Genomic DNA, 19,221 nt, shown 5'->3' on the forward strand with positions numbered 1-19,221 from the left:
TGTAGAATATACCAGTTAGTAACATAATATAACATGGTACTCGACATGGAGGTTTCGCCCTCCAATCGATTTACAAGCATCATGGTATGGAACGAGAAAAACATAGTTTCTAGCATTATTTTACATCTGTCGTGATCGGGATTTGAACCTAGGATATTGCGGTCACATCACAATTCTCCCACATCTATGCGAGCTCGACTACTCTCAAAATTATTCCGTAACAGAATGTTTTAAATTTACATATACATATTTAATATTATTTCCATGATTTTAAACTTTATAATTACATAGATGTATTCTTTTAATTGACATGTATTTCGTAAATTTCAAACAAACTGGGACCTACAAAGTTCCTCATTTTCGTTCCCAAGCTTATGACGTAAATGGCGGAAGGACACATGGACGACACACCTTATTGACGAACTATTTTCAGTGTTGGCGGGCGCGGCCATCTTAGATATCTCTGTAATAGTGGTCGGTCCGCACATCGCGTTGTAAATCCTAGTACATCAACCATGTCGGAAAGAGATGATAACGTATACAAAGCCAAACTGGCGGAACAGGCTGAAAGATATGACGGTAAGTAAATAGCTTTTATTCTCCGCAGTATATATTATATTACATATGTATGTAAAGATGCCGACGGTACTTCGTGTGCTGAAGAGTTGCCACCGACCGAAGAGCATAGAGACCAACGGAAGCAGTTTGATATTAAACTGAAATATGTTTGTAATCCGAGGTTTACATTCATTTGAAACAAAAAGTAGGAATTTAGTTTTTCTACATCTCCGAGATACATAAATGAAGTGATCAGAGTGGGCAAGGCCCAGGGATCGATGCGTCATCACTCGAAGGAGATGGTATTGAAAATTTCGTATTGCAAGAGCATTGGTATCCATGAATTTAGTTACTTGCGCCGCAGTTGTAATTTCTATCGCCAAATAAAGATTTTAAGCATTACGATTGTAAGAAACTAATCTAGAAGTGCAGGTAGTTGCAGTAAGGTGCTTTCGGGGTTTTACTGCGTTTTAAAATTTACAAATTTTGGAACAACAAATCGGGCTAGTATTCTTCATTATATCAATACTTTTACGTGCCGGAATTGTTGACTTCAATCAAATGGTACATCAGAAACTTAATGACCTGCTTTCGGCACTAGCAGCGCGTGTGAAGATTGCGTGTGCGGCACTGAAGTTAACGTTTGCGGCTACACATGCCATAGTATTCGGAGTATGTCTGTTAAAAAAATCAGTCTTAAGAAATCTGCTTCTATGGAGTTAAGTTACAGTGAAAAGTGCTGAAAAAATTTAACTCATAGGCTACTGTATCTGACATGCGTTAAGGTATGGTACGGCAAACAGTTTTGTTGCCATGGATACTGAGGTTACAATACTGTATTGTATTGATCTTCTACATCATTGCTGTTTCTTTCCTTAATTATTTCACCTTAAATTGAAAACACAAGCCCGAAAAAGACTTACATGCTATTTTCTTCTGAAAAAGGACTCGACGAGCGGACTATGGTATCGAATGCACTTTCCTTCGCAACTAGCCACGGAAATATTGTTTGTAATGATTTACCAAGCATTACATTTTTTTTTCCTGGAAAAAAATATACCCAATAAGGGAAAAATTTTGAGTCCTACAAGCATTGTTTCCTGAACTGGAATTTTTTTAATCGCCATTCTTCTTTTTGCAGAGATGGTGGAGGCCATGAAGAAAGTGGCATCACTAGACGTGGAGTTAACTGTTGAAGAACGAAATCTCCTGTCAGTCGCCTACAAGAATGTAATTGGGGCACGGCGTGCAAGCTGGAGGATAATAAGTTCTATTGAGCAGAAGGAGGAAAACAAAGGAGCAGAAGAAAAGCTTGAAATGATTAGAGGATATAGATCACAGGTAGGAAATTGTTATATGTAGTTTGAGTTTTGCTTTACGTTAAACCTTAACACTGTAATAATAGAACATTTGATTTAGGTGGAGAAAGAGTTAAAAGATATATGCTCTGATATCTTGGGAGTTTTGGATAAACATCTGATTCCCTGTGCATCCACAGGGGAGAGTAAAGTTTTCTACTACAAAATGTAAGTCAGTTTCTTAGCATCAGAGTCTTGAGCTTTGTGCTTAATACCTTTGTAGAGCACTGTGCCGTACATAATAATACACTAACCAACATTTGTTTTATGCAGGAAGGGAGATTACCATCGATATCTTGCAGAATTTGCCACGGGTAATGACAGGAAGGAAGCTGCCGAAAACTCCCTCGTTGCCTATAAGGCAGCCAGTGATATTGCAATGACAGAACTACCACCTACCCACCCTATTAGGTAAGATCAAAATCTTAATATGTTAGAACTTGTTTGTGTGTAATTTTTCATGTGTGGAAATTAGTTTTCATTGTAATATATTTTCCAATTGTTTCAGGTTGGGCTTGGCACTGAATTTCTCTGTATTCTACTATGAGATTCTGAACTCGCCTGAAAGAGCCTGCAGGCTAGCAAAAGCCGCATTTGATGATGCGATTGCAGAGCTTGATACTCTTAGTGAAGAAAGCTACAAAGACTCAACACTAATCATGCAACTTCTGAGAGACAACCTGACGCTGTGGACATCTGACATGCAAGGCGACGGTACGCCACCTGAAGACAATCTGTTGGCAGCCTCCTGATTCCCAGGTCATTTCCCCACCTTTTCCCACTCCCTGCCATCAAATTTGTAACCAAAAGCAAACTGGTTTATTTGTAAGCAGATTCAGATTGCAGATACGGATGAAGGTTGTGGGTGGAAGTTGCAGCTTTTGGGGAATATTTTTGTTGAGTATTGGCAGAAATATTTTATCATAACATATCAGGTAAAAATAAAGTCCCACAAGTAGAGGGGTCATTAGTTCATTAAGTTTTCTTTCTTCCATGTTGCCAGAAGGTACATAAGGAACCCTGGCTGCTTAATATTAAAGACAAATTGTTTTCCTTCATTTGTGTTTATTGGTGTTAGTATTCCATGGTATTGATAATGAAAAATTAATGCCAATAATTACCATTCAGTGAAGAGAAAAAAAATTGTCTTTGTTAGATGTTAACTATTTTCTGATAAGGTGGTCAGCTATTGTGGGGAGGGTGAAATGAAATTTTGTGTCCACATTGGTGCAAATATACTGTAGCTTTCCGATTTAGATTCTTATCTTAACACAAATGTTTTAAAGCAAGTTTCATTTTTTGAAGCAGGAAGGTCCATTATTTTTTCAGTCTGTCTCCCAAAAGTTAGTTCATCTTGTGTATCACTGCCGGTGTGAAATATTGAACTCTATACTACTACCCAGAACTGTGCCATGAGCCATGTTTCCAATTTATTTTTACTGATTTGAAGAGGCCACACCTAAAAACAAGTTAAAGGTTTCCACCTAAGCTTTTGTTGACAAGTACTCACTTCATTACATATTACACAATTGGCCAATTTTGGCCTAACAGGTCATTTTCGTGTGCAGTAGGTGTCAGTATATTGTAAAATTGTCTGATTACGTAACGGGGCTTAGTTGATGAGCGAGCAAATGCATAATGTGCAAGCATCAAAATTAAAACCATAATGCACTCACATAATTTACATCTGCCATTTTACAATCTCTGAGTGGCTCAAAGACTTTTTAAGTAACAGAACCCAGGATGTTGTCCTTTGCGGCTAGAGCTATTCAGAAACTAGGATATTGTCAGAAGTGCCCCAAGGAAGTGAGATAGGACTGCTGCTACTTTCTACAAACATAAATGATCTAGTGGACAGGCAGGGTGAGCTGCAATGTGCAGCTGTTTTAAGATGATGCTGTGATATACCGGAAAGTTTTGCCATTGAGTCATCGTAGAAGGATACCAGATGACTAGGACAAAATTTGTAGTTGGTGTGATGACTGGCAGCTTGTTGTGAATGTAGAAAAACTTAAGTTAATGCAGATGAGTAGGAATACAAACCCATAGTGTTCAGATACAGGTAGTGTGCTGCTAGCCACGCACACACAGATTAAATATCTAGGTGTGATTTTGCAAAGTGATCATGGAAGGCAAATGGCCGAATTCCGTTTATTGAGAGACTTTTAGGAAAGAGTGGTTCATTTTATGGAAATTGCATATAGTACATTAGTATGACCTATTCTTGAGTACTGTTAGCGTTAGCGAGGTCTGCCCCAGATGAGATTAAAATAAGACATTGGAGCAATTCAAAGACAGGATGCTAGACTTGGTACTGGTAGGTTTGAACAAGTGAATGTTATGGGGATGCTTCAGAAACTCAAATTGGAGTCCTTGGAGGCATTCTTTTTTAGGAACATTGTTGAGAAAATTTAGGACAGGCATTTGAAGCTGGCTGCTGAACAATTCTGCTGCCGCCAATGAACTTCTTGCATAAGGTCTATGGATACAAGAGCAATTGGGACTCTTAAGAGTGCATATAGATGGTTGTGTTTCCAGTGTTCTACTTGCAAGTGGAACAGGAAAGAAAGTGGTATCGGGTACCTTCTGCCACACACCATAACAGTGGCTTGTGAAGCATGTATGTAGGTGTATAGTAATTTTACAATGTAATGACACCTGCTGTGCTTAAAAATACCCGAAATTGAGCCAGCCATGCAAGATGTAAAAAGTAAATTCTTGTCAACAACAGCTTAGGTGGAAATATGTCTTTTAGCAGGTAAACGAATGTGGTTACTGTGTACGAAGAAATTGATTTAGGGCACACACAGTTTGCAGAGTTTCTGCACAGTCAGTTTGTGTGTTGGTAAAATGGATGTCAGAAGGTGAACATTTGAATCCTGCTGAAACCACCTTTTATAACTATTGAGAATGCTACAAAAATAACCACCACCCCCTCTACAAATTGATATAACCTTACATTGATCCTTTTTGCCAGTATTGTTGATAGGGCATTGTTGCAACTTGAAGAAACTTACAAAGTTATATTCATGGGGAGGGGGGGAGGGTTGCGTTGAACCTTGTGATTGTATGATTATTGTCACTTATTGCTTCCATTACATCTGCCAATGATTAGTGTATGTGTAAAGTAATGAATTCATGGTAAACTGTCACCAAATAACTGGTTTGGTTAATAAGTTCAGCATTTGGGGAAGACAAGGATGTAGCAACTGCAGTAACACCATGCTGAATGAGACAAGGGATTTACTTCGTGGACATTGAGCTGTGAGTTAATGCAACAGTATTGTTTTGCTAAAATGTAACTGGTTTCATCGTTACACATTCAGAATTGAAAATCCGGGAGCTTTTAATTTTTAATATTCTGCCTTTCCTGTCCCTTTCCCTACTGTACACTGTCCTATAACTGAGTATGTTATCATAGTGTACTAACTTTCCAATTAAAACATAGAGAATAGATTTTATGGTATTGTCTCGCAGTTCATAACTGATTATCTTGAGAATTTCTGAAAATATGTTCAGTTTTATTGAGTAGTAGGGCATTGTAATAGAAGAAATGACACTTGAAGACCATCTTAATGGAGAAAGTGATTATCTGGTTAAAAGAAAGCCATGTTTAGTAACCTTACTGCTCATTACTTCTAGTTATTTAGAGCCCTACTCAAAGATTTCACACAAATTTTGTAATGTTTGTTTAGTTTAAAATATATAGGGTGACCCAGAACTCTACAGACAAAACTGTCAAAGGTGGTATATGGATCAAAAGGAGGAAAAATATCCAGTATACATTGGCTCTAATGTGCATATCTTAAAATTTATGAGCACTTGTTAAACTTCACTACTCTAAATAATCTTTTCTAACAAATAACTGCTCCTAACTCTTAAGGTATGCAGTTTAGATCCCATGTTTACTCGCCTTTTTTTCTTAGTTTTTGTCCATTCTTTTGTCATAGCACCTAGTGATGCCAAATGTTTGGAGAAAAAAAAATTGCTTAGAAAAAGGGGTGAGGGTGTGCACTAATATTTCCCTGACATTTTAACTGTGTATGATATTGACAAAAATTTGTTGTATTGGTATTTTTTTATAATTCTGCTTTTTTTTTTTCCCCAGGTGAAACAGAGCAGAAAGAACAACTGCAAGATGTAGAAGATCAGGATGTGTCGTAACTTTTGTGCCATAAATTCTTAATTACATCAAAGAAAAGTTTAAAAACATCTTAACTCTGAACATCTTCATCTTGTTTTTCTGTGGTCAAAACCAAAATCGAATGGCTAAGTGATAATGGACACATGGCAAAACTTAATGTAAACAGATGTTGTGTGGGGAGGTTGTAAGAATCAACTGCTCTACCGGAACGCCCAGCAAATCAAGACGGAGGGTGGGGATGAAGATGAAGAGTAGTCATATGACAAATCTCACTGCTATAATTTTGCAACTAATACACTGTTACAGAAGAGAATACGACTTTTTTCTATGTCTGTGCGGCAGAAATCATATTTAGAATCGAGCCATTGCTATGTATAACATTTATCTGTATCACAGTATTAATAGGCATGTAAAAAGTAATTTAAAACTAAGAATGTGGAATGGTTTTGTATACAAAATTCCTTTCAGGGTATACTTATCAGTGGTGCCTCATTTATAGTTAGGAGAGGCAACTCCAGCAAACAGTGTTCCACCTTCTTAGTGTCGTCTTCATAGCTCATTGCCAGTGCAGGTTTGTTTTGTATTCAATTCCTAGTTATCATTCCAAAAGATTTGCATTTTGTTTGTATTGAGAGTATTAAAGTAATGGCCTCTGTTTTACATTTACCCTGTGTATTAGACAAAAAGTGTGTATTAATGTAATTATTTATTGGTACTTAAAGCCTACTTTTTTCCAGCCACGAATCCCATAATAGTAGTTAGTGGGACGGTAGCGTAGACTGATCTTGTCCTTAACACTTTCTCCTCATCCTTGCCCCAACCTGGCACATCCTGTTCAATGAAAGCTGAAACCATTTGCAGTTGGTCCTTGGCTTGTTCTATAAAGGATATCTTCTGAAATGGGTGTGACTGCCTGATAGCAATACAAGAAGCAGAAAGATTTTCTTCTTAAACTTTGTATTTAACATGCTATATGTAGTACACCTACTAGATAAAGCTATGGAAATGCAATGAAAAAATAAACTGAACTGATTTAATCCCTTGTGCTGTAGAGTTGTGATATTTTTTGTCACCCTGATGGAAGCTCCTGTAGTATCAGCATTTGTGATTTGTACTGAGGCTTCCTACCTACATCACAGTCTTCCTTCAGGGTGATGCTTACTGCCGAAGGTAGCTGTAAGTCATATGAGTGCCACGGTGGGCAGTGATAAACATCTGTATGCTGTAACAGTAGTGTTCATTTTGTGTTGGTGTCTTCAGTTTTGAGTTGGCTCATGTACTTCAAGAAGTGGTGTTCAGCATTTCATGCTAAACTGTCAGATTTCTGTTTTGTCATGAGTGTGACATGTATTTAAGTGTGCAGATTTTTTGCCTCGTCTGTTTAATCTTAGTTACAAAATTGTGTGTATGCATCTGAAAGAAAGTGGAGAGAGTTTGTGTAGTGCTCCTGTACAAGTATTTTTGCTTTGATTTACTTAATTTAAAAATGCCATAATTTTTTATTGTGGTCCATATTGACTTTAAATTTATTTTGACCCAGCTGAATGCCACTGCTGTGAGGTAAAACTGTAACACTGCTTTGGACTTGCAAACAGTGCATTGGAAAATTTGTGTCCTGCAATGAAACACGAGTAAATACCTGTTGTTTCATAGCCATTGTACTTGCACATTATTATTTTGGCTTTATTTAATGTACAAAACTGTTAAAAGTGCATTTTTATCTGTTATAAATATGAATATTTTTCCGTGGAAGCAATTGTCTTGAATGTTATTTAAAAGCTACATTTGTATTTGTCTAGTTTATACAAATATATTCATTCTAGTGAATGTGTCTCTCTTGAATAATCCATCCATACCAAAACCTTTCAAATAATTTATTTTGAAGCACCTAGTTTTGTTTTCTCACATTTCTGAAAGGCTATAAAGAAAAATGAGATGGTACTTAACAAGGTGGTAGTGCATTTATAGCTACATCTCTGCTACAGTAGTTTAGCTTTTCCCTAAAAAAAGTGTAGTAAATTGCATTTTCAATAAAAATAAAACGTATTGACATCAGTTAAATGGAGATTAAAAGCCTTGAAAGGAGAATCAACTGAAGTGTTATGGTATATTTTGTGGAGACATATTACCAAGCAATCAACCTCGTGTCAATGCCATACTGATATATTTCCTTACATTAATGTACCCAACCGACATAAAAGAATGCCCCACAGTAAGTATGAAAACGTTTTATAGCGGAGAAAGCTTGCTTGAAGAAAAGTGTACATGAAAATATATTTTCTTGCGAAATTAAACTTTTACGATTGTCGCAATTTACAAAGACAGCAGAAGTCAGCCCAAACACTGATTTGACGAAGTGTTTATCACAGCCGACAGTGATAAATACACTTCCGATCCATGCCTATAAGCGAAATAATACGTCTACAAGGGCCCCATTAACCTATGGCTGTGACATACTTTCAAAACAAAGGACATGCGCCAATGCGCATCAATATCTCCAAAGAAATTTAATTACACGTAACGACTGAACAGCAACTGAAGTACGCTATTTTCCGTAGTGCAGCATTCCAGACCCTACTCTTTATCTCACATACGCTTCTATGTACGAAAATACAGGTGCTGTATGATTTTCTCCCAGCTGATCACGTGACAATGTTTACCAAGATGGCAGACCGTTAGTTGAATGCCTGAGGCTCATCAGTAACAGATAGAATGACTATTGTAACGAAGTGGTAGCTCCATAAGTTAGTTTTAATGGCTTTTGAAAAACAGCTGTTTCGGCCGCGGTTTTGTAGTAGAGGAATTTCTGGGATGGTGCGATTTATGAGGTACGTAAAGGGCTGTTACTTTCATCTTACGCTTTCTCGCAACTGAAATGGAACAAAAGACCAGCCCTAGTGGTACAAAAATTAGATTTTTGTTTACGTCAATACTGAAGTCTCAGCACCGGTGACATACATATCTGTGTCACATGTTTCTCGTGCTTCCTGCAATTCCCACTGTAATTTCCACGATGATGCATATTAAATTATAGTGTTCCAACTGACAGCTGTTTGTCCATAACATTAACGAAAACGAAACTTTACAGGTGCTAGCAAAGCCGCAGGCGGGCCTTGCGATGGCCACCCCGGCCGATTATCAGTGGTAAGAAATGCAAATCATTCAGTTACTTTAATGCCTTACCCAGTTACAGAACAGCTTCGTGTTTTGTTTTTAGTCCTTCAAGGATGTCAACATAATATTTTTTTACATGCTCCTCTGTGTTGTGTACAATGAAAAGGGTCGACATTATTACACTTTTTCTCCTCACTTTCGTAGGGCATATTCCATAATGGATTCGTCGAGAGTTTCGACGTTCCTTATATCAATCCTGCTCATCGTCTACGGAAGCTTCAGGTGAGTGATGAATGAGTTTTCCGTTTCGTTTAGTTGCTAGTTTTGTAGTATCTCATAAATTAAGAAAGATTATGCTTTCCAGTCTCCTGTTCTTGGTACAAATTTTCTGTCGTCGCACCAAAACTGCATGGTTTTCCTTTAAAAAAAAAAAGTAGACGTGTGTATAAAGCAGAATGTTGTCAATGTAACATGGATTAATACGAGAGTGATACTTTCGTGTTTGTGGTAACAACTAGCCTTGCATTTTGTCATGGAGTTTTCAGTTAATTGATGTGGAATAAAATTGTGGAATTCCACCATGACATAGGTGAAAGAACTACTATTATCACTGACAACGGTTATTATGTTCTGTTGTAGTCTTGTTTGTTTGCAAACCATTAGGTCCTATCTACCATAAATCTTAATCTCTTGAATCATCACAAAATAATGTAATGTAACTATAGTTGACAGTTCACATTCATACATTTGTTTGCACAATTATTTGATGTGTAAGTGGAGATCAGCTCATGGAACTCAATATATACAATTTGTAAATGTCAATAACTTGACTTGGTAGGAGGCACTTGTGGATTGTGGCATTCATTCTGGAGACATTTATAAAGCATGTGTTGACATGCTGATGTTTATTATAATGAAGATCAGTCACTGCCGTTGCAGCCTGAATAGGCAAGGCTTGAAAATATAACCAGTAAGGTTTGGAACTAGTTTCCTAATATAAATGCAACTGTTGACTGAAACATCAGTTAACACTCTAAGAACTTTGCTTTTTAGTTCCTAATGAAAAGAGCATTAAATATAGAGGGAACATACATTTCAGGCTTTGCAACTAATCAATCTGGTACCGTAACCATTATATCCCTTCTCATCCAGTCTGGTAAGTCTCCCCTGACCCGGGATTCTGGATATCTTTTATGAACTCTACTCCATTTCCCAAACCTCTCCAGTACTTTTGCTTCACTCCTCTTGCTTCCCCTTCAACCCTCCTGACAGGAGGAGGGGTCACTGGCTCCAATTATATTGTCAAAAATTGATTATTTTCATTGTTACATAACCATTATATGGAATTCATATCAATTTGCTTCACCTACTCACTACCTAACTGTCGTCTTCAACCTTACCTAGACCTCAGGCTATGCCTTGGATCAGTCTGCTGTCACAGGCAACATTTCAGTGGGAAACACTATCACACTCAAACCTTAATTTGATGTTGATTCACAAGATTAAGACCAAGGTACCTAATGATTGAAAATTAAACGCACTGATAACTGTAAGTACAAACATGACTCTCAGAAAATAAAAACTGGGAAAGAATATAATAATAATATAATTAGTAGAATTCACATTTGATTTGTAGATGAAAATGTTACTTACTTTCATTAATAGTATAATATTCTTAAGTAGTTCAAGAAGACTCAATGAGTATGGATAGTAAGCTGTAAGAAAGCAAATGTTGACTTTCCCTGTACCTTTAAAATCTTCTCAGGCTTGCATCTGGGCACTGCATTGGAATTCCTTGAAATTTTCATGATTTTTGCTCCTATCATCTTCTGATGTTGATGAGGAAGAAGAGTGTGATATTAATCAAAATGAATTTTGATGCAGTTCTGTGGGTGGAAGCCCAAGACTTCATAAACAGTAAGAATAATATTCAGAGTTAGTAGCCAAACATCATCCAGAGACCAGTTAGAAGATTTGTTTGTATCAGTTGGTTCAGTTACTCTTTCAAGACATTTATGTGTATCAGTGACAGGCAAAACTTTTCAGATTAACTGTGATATACATCATGTTAAAATGAGCAGAAAAATAATTACTGTTTAATAGTCTTTGCATCATGCTGCATGATTTGGAGCTTTCTTCAGTACCAAGGTCCAAAACTTTTAAATTGGTGACTCACTGACATGAAACAGGAAATTTTTATATTGCTAGAAATTTACTTTAAACAAATTCATCACTCTATCTATAACTGATCTAGATCGGGACATATTGAGATATTAGGGCTGTAAATTGGTAATATAAGTCAAGAGTTGTATATCAGAAAGAGTTTCCATTCCTATAGCAAATATGCTCCTTCAGTTTACATACAGGGTGCATCCGAAAATCAAGGAAACAAGAGTTACAAAGAAAATACCTTTACTGGCCTTCAAAGTAATCACCATTAGCTACAGGCACTATGCGTATCACTTCAGGCAGGGGAGTACCTTCATAGTCTTGGATGTTATTGAATTTAGCATATGTTATAATTCAGGAGTAGGTAAGAAATGTGATTTTTTTTCCTCAAAAAAAAAAAAAAAAAAAAAAATTCCTGCCTTGAGATAGAGGCCTCCAAAGATGACACTGCAAACACCATTTTGCAGATGTGAATTTTGGATTTTTTTAAAAAATGCTGTATCTCTGTAACTGTTCTAGATATTTTGTTATTTTTTTATTTAAAAGATAATTGCATTATGATTACAATGGTGTCCTCTATATGGACATATCTGTCGAAGTTCTTTTACTGTTGCCTTTTGAATTTTTTATAATTTACAGATTTTTTTTTTCTTTCAAAAATGCCAATCCAGAAAAGTTCAATTTTTTTTCTTTTAATTAGTAACATGTAATACTATATTCCCTGTAAGGGAGAGCTTCCACTGTTAAGTTGGGCTGGTTTTATTTTTAAAACATTTTTTTAGCTTTTTTTTTTTTATTTTCTTTTTTTCTTTCTATTTTCTTTTTTTTTATTTTTCTTTTTGTCATTTTTTTTCTTTTTTTTTAATTCTTTTTTTTCTTTCTATTCTTTACTATTTTTTTCTTTTCTTTTTTTTTTCTTCACTTTCTTTTCTTTCTTACTCTTCTTTTTCTTTTTTCTTACCTTTCTTTTCTTTTTTCTTACACTTCTTTCTTAACACTTTCTTTGTTGCTGTTATTTCTTTTCACTTTCATTGTTGCAGTTATTTCTTACACTTTGTTGTATTTTCTTGTCAGTTTCTTTGTCGTCGTTCATTGCAGGTTTCTGTATTGTAGTTGTTCAGTGCTAATTTGCTTACTGAAGAAGCTTCTAAGACATCTGAGACCATCCCGCAAGTTCTGTGTTTTCATGAGGAATTTGCCAGTTGACACAGTTGCAGTGTGTTTTGTGAAAATAACTGTTTGAATTGTCTTCTGACAGGGGCACAGGAGAGTGACATGTGCTGACTAGTTGGATATCTGTAAAAGAGTGATATATAAGACAAACAAAAAAAACAGACTTTGTTCAGGTTGGGAATAAGTGTTCTCATTTGAAGACTCTGTTTCAAAGTGAAGATGTTTCCAGTGATGACTTCATGTGTTCTAAATGTTTTGACAGAACAACAGTATATGAACAAGGCGAAGCCTCCCATGGTGCAGATTTTGCATCAATAGAGGAAGAATGAAATGCCCTGAATCAGTCAACTACAGAGGTAGGTGTTAGTCACAAGCTCTATGCATCAAGAAAGTGCAGAGAAATTACTAAAGCTATGGAGGAATACACTCTTCAAAATAGACATTCCATCTTCAGAAGAAAACGAATCAAAGTACTCCTGCACCTCTTGCCAGGAATTTTTCAAAAATATCAATTCAGCTCGTGCATCCTACAGTGAAATGGTGCAAGTTTCAACTATTAATCCAGAGACATTTTCAAAGATAACAATTCAGTATCAAAGTAGGCCTATATGGTAGACAAATCAAGAAATGTGAGGTCTGTAAAAGGGGTCTTTGGAGGACCAGATCCCTACTATGGTCATTCAGTAGAAGCAGTTCAAGTTCAGATAGTGCAGTCATTTTGTCTGGAAGATAAATGGGACTGTTCTCCCCAGAGTGCTAACAAAAAAGCCGAAGAAGAAGAAGAAGAAGAAGAAGAGAGTGATATTCATCAAAATGAATTTTGATGCAGCTCTCTTTGAAGGTCAAAAAGTTGTGAGAGTGAAGAGTGACATGACTCACAACATTAAAGAAACTTTTGTAATTTTTAAGAGCAACTATACAACTTCACATATTGGAAGATAAAAATTTTATGCACTACAACCAAATGGGTAGTGCCACACCCACCTGTTTATGAGTGTACTGTGATAATTTTGAACTTTATGTGGTAACTTTGAGGAACTTACTGGAGCACATGACATATGACACCTTGTTTGGATGTGTGAAGTCATTAGTAGTCTGTGATGTAAAATGAGAGACTTGTTTGTTTCAAGAATGTGGCGACTGTCTTGGAAAGGGAGGACTGTCTTTACAGACACTTGCCCTGGAAGGTGTAGCAGATAACTCTGCAGAAATTGCATATTCTACGTTGGAGGAAAATAAACTAATCAAAAAAACTATTGCCTTTGATAGTTTCATTGATGAACTTGGTAAATGGTCAGTGAAAGCAATAACACACCAGCATCTGAAGAAATTGAAACAATACCACATTGTAAAAGTTAAAGGGTTTGTACAGGCTGAAGAACTATGTTTAGTGCTTCACTGTTATTTTGCTGAGAACTGGTCTGTAATTCTCCCACAACAAGTACAAGGGTATCATTGGAGCGATGACAAGCTTTCAATTTTTGCAGGAGTGACATTTTCAAAACAAGACCACAGGTGTTGCAGTTATGAGTGATGACACAGGACATGACTCTTTTGCTAGCAATGCACAAAATTCTTCAACTGCAAACAGGGGCGGAGAAGATCATCATCATTTCTGATGGTGCTTCTAGTCATTTTAAAAATTGTTGCCAGCTGTTTGAATTGAGTAAGTTGCTTGTGCCAATTGACTGAGTATACAGTGCTACTGGTCACGGGAAGGGGTCTTGTGGTGGTGTAGGAGGCCCACTGAAGCACCATGCTACAAAACATAATCTTTCCAGACCAAATACAGCTGCAATTCAGAATGCTGGGGATTTTACAAGAGTCATGTAATCCATGATATTTTACACATCCACAGCCCTCAATTGTTTGTCCAAAGAGGAAATCGAAGATTTCTGTGATCAGAAAAAAGAAGAATGGTCCAAACAAACTACTCCTGTGAAAGGAATTCAGAAGACATTTATAGAACTCATATTGCACGCACTAAAAAGAGCAACAAAGAAGAAATTTTATTTGTTCGGCCAACACCTCGGAAACAGCAGCATAGCATTCAGATTCACAACCTGAGAAGAGGGGTGCTTGTGGCGTATGTGTATGACTGTGGCTGGTGGATTGCAGAGATTATAGATACCAGTTATGAGTCAAATGAAATTGTAAAGAATTTTATGCTACCACACGGACCAGCAGCTGGATATAGGTTTCCAGGTGAAGGACAGCAACAACGCCATCAGTGCTCACTTCCTGTTCACAATATTTTGAAGACTGTAAGTGCTCCACTTCCTATTGGTTCAACAGGAAAGCATCACACTATATACTGAAGCAGTGGAACACATTTTTATTTCATTTACTGGCTAATTTCAGTACAAACCAGAGTGCATAGAAGTTGTATAAGTTGAAACCTTTTAAGTCTTTGGACCTTTCACGTACATTTTGTAACAATTTAAAATGCTTGAAAAATGAGTCTCTTACTCATATTTCAAAACTAAAATTATGTTAAATAAGGTTTTGTTTTGATTTTTATGAGATATATTTTTATGTGATACTAAAACAGGTTTTATGTATGGCAAAAATTTCAGTTGTTTATAAAACCTATTCAAACTAAAAGTGGAATCTCTCCTTTTCAGGGAATGTAGAACTAAATAGTACTAATAAACAGAAAAAAAATCAAAATTTTATGGATTGGCATTTTTGAAGGAAAAAAACCCATAAATTATAAATAATTTCAGAATACTATAGTAAAAAAACGTTGACAGATAAATCCAAATGGAGGATTTCTTTGTAATCATAAAGCAAATCTCTTTCAAATAAAAAAATCAAAATATGTAGAACTGTTCCAAAGATACGGCATTTTAAAATTTTTTCCAACATTCACATCTTCTAAATGGTATGTGCAGTGTCATTGTTGGAGGGCTGTATCTCAGAGCAGAAATTTTTTTGGAGAAAGCAAAAAAATGTGTGTTCCTCACTTAGTCCTTCATTTTAACATTGCTAAGTTAAGACTATGAAGGAAAGATTTTTTCCTAGCCTGCCTGAATTGGTATGGGCTATGCCTACAACACACTTCTGACAATGATTGTGAAGTTGTGGAACCTGTAGGCAAATACGTCCTTTGAAATCACTCAAAACGCCATATTCATCCATTGTTAGATATCCATGTCTTGTTGCTGAACTTCCTCATTCAAAGAAGCTGACTTCAGCATCCTCCATATTCTCCAGTTTCAGCTCCAGCTGACCTTCTTCTTCTTCTTCTTCTTCTTCTTCTTCTTCTTCTTCTGCCCCTCCGGCTGAAATTAGCCCTGAGAGGCTTTAGCTTCACAGGCATTTGCTGATAGTTTCCAACTGCTTTACAACCAGTGTCAGAAGTGTGTTGTAGCTAATGGGGATTACTTTGAAGACCAGTAGAGATATTTTGTTTCTCAGTCTTGTTTCCTTTATTTAGTGAGACCATTTGCCAAGCTTCTCAGGTGTACCTTGTGTTTGAAAAGCAGCAGCTACAGCTTTGTCTTCATTTCTTTCCTGTCATTTAAAACTAGGATTGGTCAGAAAACTAATTTTTAACAATTTTAAGTGCAGTCAACTGGGACAGCATTGGCATGTGGAACAAAAGGTTACCCAGGATCTGAGTAATTCATATTAATTTTGCAGGGAATAGTAAATAGTTTTGAGATTCCATGACAGACTGTTCTTGATTTTCTACTTGTCAGCACCCAACTAATGCTCTGCCTTTATTCAGCAAATTGAGACATTTGTTTGTGTATCATTTGTAATGCAAGTTCAGTTTGTGAAGATGTCCCTCTTTCTCGCTTGAGGTGGGATCTGTTGTTGCATGTCGTTGGACAAGTTTTGTCAGTATTTGAAAATATCTTGTGCTCTGTCAGGTTCCTAAACTAACAGTAGAGGTGCCAGTGTTTCCATTGCACGCAGAGGATCTTTGATGATGGCTATTTTGCACATTTTTACCATTGTCATATTTATAGGTCATAATAGGTGTTTTTGTCTATTTTGGAGGGCATGAGTTTGTAGTAGTTGCTCATACATTCACGTCTGAGTAAAAACTACTTGTTTTGCTTCATAGAGTATGCAGTTGTATTTCAGGATCATTTTAGGTGTAAATATTATTTTTCATTTTGGTTTAATTGTATTGCATGGAAATTCTACACCAGGAATCTTCCTGAAATCGGGGCAACTGTGCCAGTCTAAAATTGCGCATTTTCCCCTACATTTTCCATACTTGTTTTCAGCTCATGCGTGTTTAGATTTGTTTTATATATTGTCAAAATGCAAACATATACTAGGACCAGGTTGAGAGGCTGCATATATGAAAACTGTGACAATATTACTCTACAACTTGCTTTGTGTACAGTGGTAAGTGGGGAAATGAGCAGAGGAAAAGCAGCAGAAACATGTAATATTCAGATCAGAATTATTTGAAATAAAGTAAAGTGCCTTCATTCAACAATACAGAAGTGCCTAGGTTGAATAATGATGTAGTAGTAGTCCTTGTTTCTTCTATAAAGCTATAGAATTAAAAATTTCAAATCTTCGAACAACTGCTTATGGGAACAGTTTTTACTTCCAAAATCTGCAATGTGCAAGACATTATGGGTGTAACTGATTGTCCCTGCAGTGAAATCTTGAGAAAATTAGCCTTCTCTAACAAATATTTCAGGATTTATTTCTTTTAACCCAAAGTGTGTGGATTTAAAGTTGTCTGTGTAATGTGTTGAATATTTATCTGTGCATATCTTTCCAAAAAAGGGTTTTCATAATTTAAAGTACCATTTCTATTGAATTTTTTTAGTGATTCCATTTATTTCAACACAGCTGACAAATTTCCAGGACTACTTCAACATCACTGCGTTTTGTCTTTTTAACACACAAACTTTTTTTTTTAAATTCGCCAGTTTCCAAAAATTATGAAACTAGAGATGAAGGCTAATGATTTTTATGCACTTTCGTACACAGCACTTAAAATAAAGGAAAAAATGTGGCAAAGTTGTCCCTGTTGATAGTATATGTTGATTGGACTCTTGACTAATTAACGTATTAAATGTGGATTGAGTTGAAATTGATCATTGAACTGTAATTGTTGGGAAATAAATCTCCAGCTGAAATGAAGAGTCTTGCTTCCTTCACCTTAAGTTCATTTGACAGATAACATCTATTTTTGGACTAAACTCTGCTGTGTTAGGTGTAGTAATTCCTCTGTTTCTATTTGTCTCTATATAACTGAATACAAATTTTAAAAAAATTATCCTCTTGTTTCAGTAGTGCCATTCTGATCATTTGTTTTAGGCCGCTAAAGCAAATTGTCATTCCTACATATTTATACAGCAAATATAATTTGCCAAGTCTTTCCTAATGTTGACTACAAATGAAGCTGGGAAGACTACATAAGCAGGTCGTGGAGCCAAAAAACAAACAAGGCAAAAATATCAACAAAATATGGAACTGATATTAAAATGTGGCTTAGGAATGGAGAGTAGAAGCACAGTTACTTATTTCCATGCTTCATGGATAATTTGTATGATAAATTGTACTGATGTGGAACAAGTCATTTCACACTCAAGTAAAAAATTAATTTGGAAATACAGCTGCATGCTGACCATTTTGTTAAACATACACATTTGATTTAGTACTGCATGTTCCTAACCTTTATGAATTACAATAACAGAAATTATTCTAAAAAATAGGAGTTATCAGGGAGAAAGGTTTCCAGTTTTCCAGATTTTACCTTGCTGTCGGTCAGACATTTTATATTACTGGATAAGTGATAAAAATTTTAGTTGCATTATTGTGCACTCCTTGTTGTGCCAAAGCCAACCTCGATGTGGAATAATGAGTGCCATTTTTCCTTGTGGTATTGTAATTGTGTACAGAATTGTTCCTTTTGAACTGTAAATGATTACTTGCAACACATTTCTTGAGGGAATAAATATACTGTTAAGCAGTAGTCAGAATGCCCAACTCCTTAAACAGATGTCTACAAGAAAACTGTCGGTGAGCACCACGTATTTTTCTTACAGTACCTTTTTGAGCAGTGGAGACTTTCTTTTTTAAGGCGTGTGTCCACTAGCACGTTAACTTCTGCAAGTAACTTCTTCAAGCACTTGCTGAGGTGTTTACATTAGAACAAAAATTTGTGCACATTTACTTCTGCAAGTCACTTGGGCAAGTTAATTTCAGCAACTTTCTGCAAGTACTTGCAGAAATGTTTCAGCTAGAGATGCATCATGAGATTGGCAAGTGGATGTTTACAGTATCATGCTAAAAGCCAGGCCAGAAACCATTGTTGTTGCATTATTATGAGGGATTTTCAGTAAGTGATGCAACATTTGTTTTTGGCCAATTTCAGTTGAAAAAACTGCGGAATTTGTTGTGAAACGTAGTGGAATATTCCCGCTTGAGCACCTATTGTTTCACGAAGTTCGATAGGTGGCAGTGCTATATGCAGCTTTCAAAATGGCGTGTGCAACGTAGGTGCATTCCAAGTAGAGGGCTTTTATTAAGTTTCTTTTGCTGAAAAACAGACTAATAGGCTCTAGCAGAATGTCTACGGAAACCTGGCAGTGAACAAAACCACAGCGTCAGACAAGTCTGCGCACATGAGAGGAACTCGCAAGATTTTATTGGACTGTGCTGCATCCACCCTACAGCCTGGATCACAGATCTTCCGGCTTCCATCTATTTGGCCCACTGAAGGAT

General features: G+C 36.4%; 2 protein-coding genes across 3 annotated transcripts in view; both read left to right on the plus strand.

Annotated features, from left to right (window-relative positions):
* Window positions 1–421: 421 nt before the first annotated feature.
* Window positions 422–7,887, plus strand: LOC126101605 (14-3-3 protein epsilon). The gene is made up of 6 exons (XM_049912284.1): window positions 422–579; window positions 1,700–1,899; window positions 1,978–2,084; window positions 2,190–2,327; window positions 2,425–2,630; window positions 6,025–7,887. The coding sequence occupies exons 1-6, from the start codon at window positions 516–518 to the stop codon at window positions 6,078–6,080; spliced, it is 771 nt and encodes a 256-aa protein (XP_049768241.1). The 5' UTR covers window positions 422–515; the 3' UTR covers window positions 6,081–7,887.
* A 798-nt stretch (window positions 7,888–8,685) lies between these two features.
* LOC126100350 (signal peptide peptidase-like 3) overlaps window positions 8,686–19,221 on the plus strand; it is a 96,990-nt gene continuing 86,454 nt past the window's right edge. The window contains exons 1-3 of one of the 2 annotated variants that reach the window (XM_049910963.1): window positions 8,686–8,888; window positions 9,149–9,204; window positions 9,379–9,456. In XM_049910963.1, coding sequence (XP_049766920.1) covers window positions 9,179–9,204; window positions 9,379–9,456 — 104 coding nt within the window. In that variant the 5' untranslated portion in view covers window positions 8,686–8,888; window positions 9,149–9,178. The remainder of the gene's footprint in view (window positions 8,889–9,148; window positions 9,205–9,378; window positions 9,457–19,221) is intronic. The other variant, XM_049910962.1, reaches the window with a different exon arrangement.

Source organism: Schistocerca cancellata, chromosome 9, assembly GCF_023864275.1.
Source record: "Schistocerca cancellata isolate TAMUIC-IGC-003103 chromosome 9, iqSchCanc2.1, whole genome shotgun sequence".
In the NCBI taxonomy this organism is placed as follows: Eukaryota; Metazoa; Arthropoda; class Insecta; order Orthoptera; family Acrididae; genus Schistocerca; species Schistocerca cancellata.

Excerpts from the sequence above, each read along its gene's own strand:
- LOC126101605 (XM_049912284.1), top strand. The coding sequence starts at position 516 with ATGTCGGAAAGAGATGATAACGTATACAAAGCCAAACTGGCGGAACAG. Across the intron at positions 2,328-2,424 it reads CCACCTACCCACCCTATTAG|GTTGGGCTTGGCACTGAATT; the intron begins GTAAGATCAAAA and ends CAATTGTTTCAG. Across the intron at positions 2,631-6,024 it reads ATCTGACATGCAAGGCGACG|GTGAAACAGAGCAGAAAGAA; the intron begins GTACGCCACCTG and ends TTTTTTCCCCAG.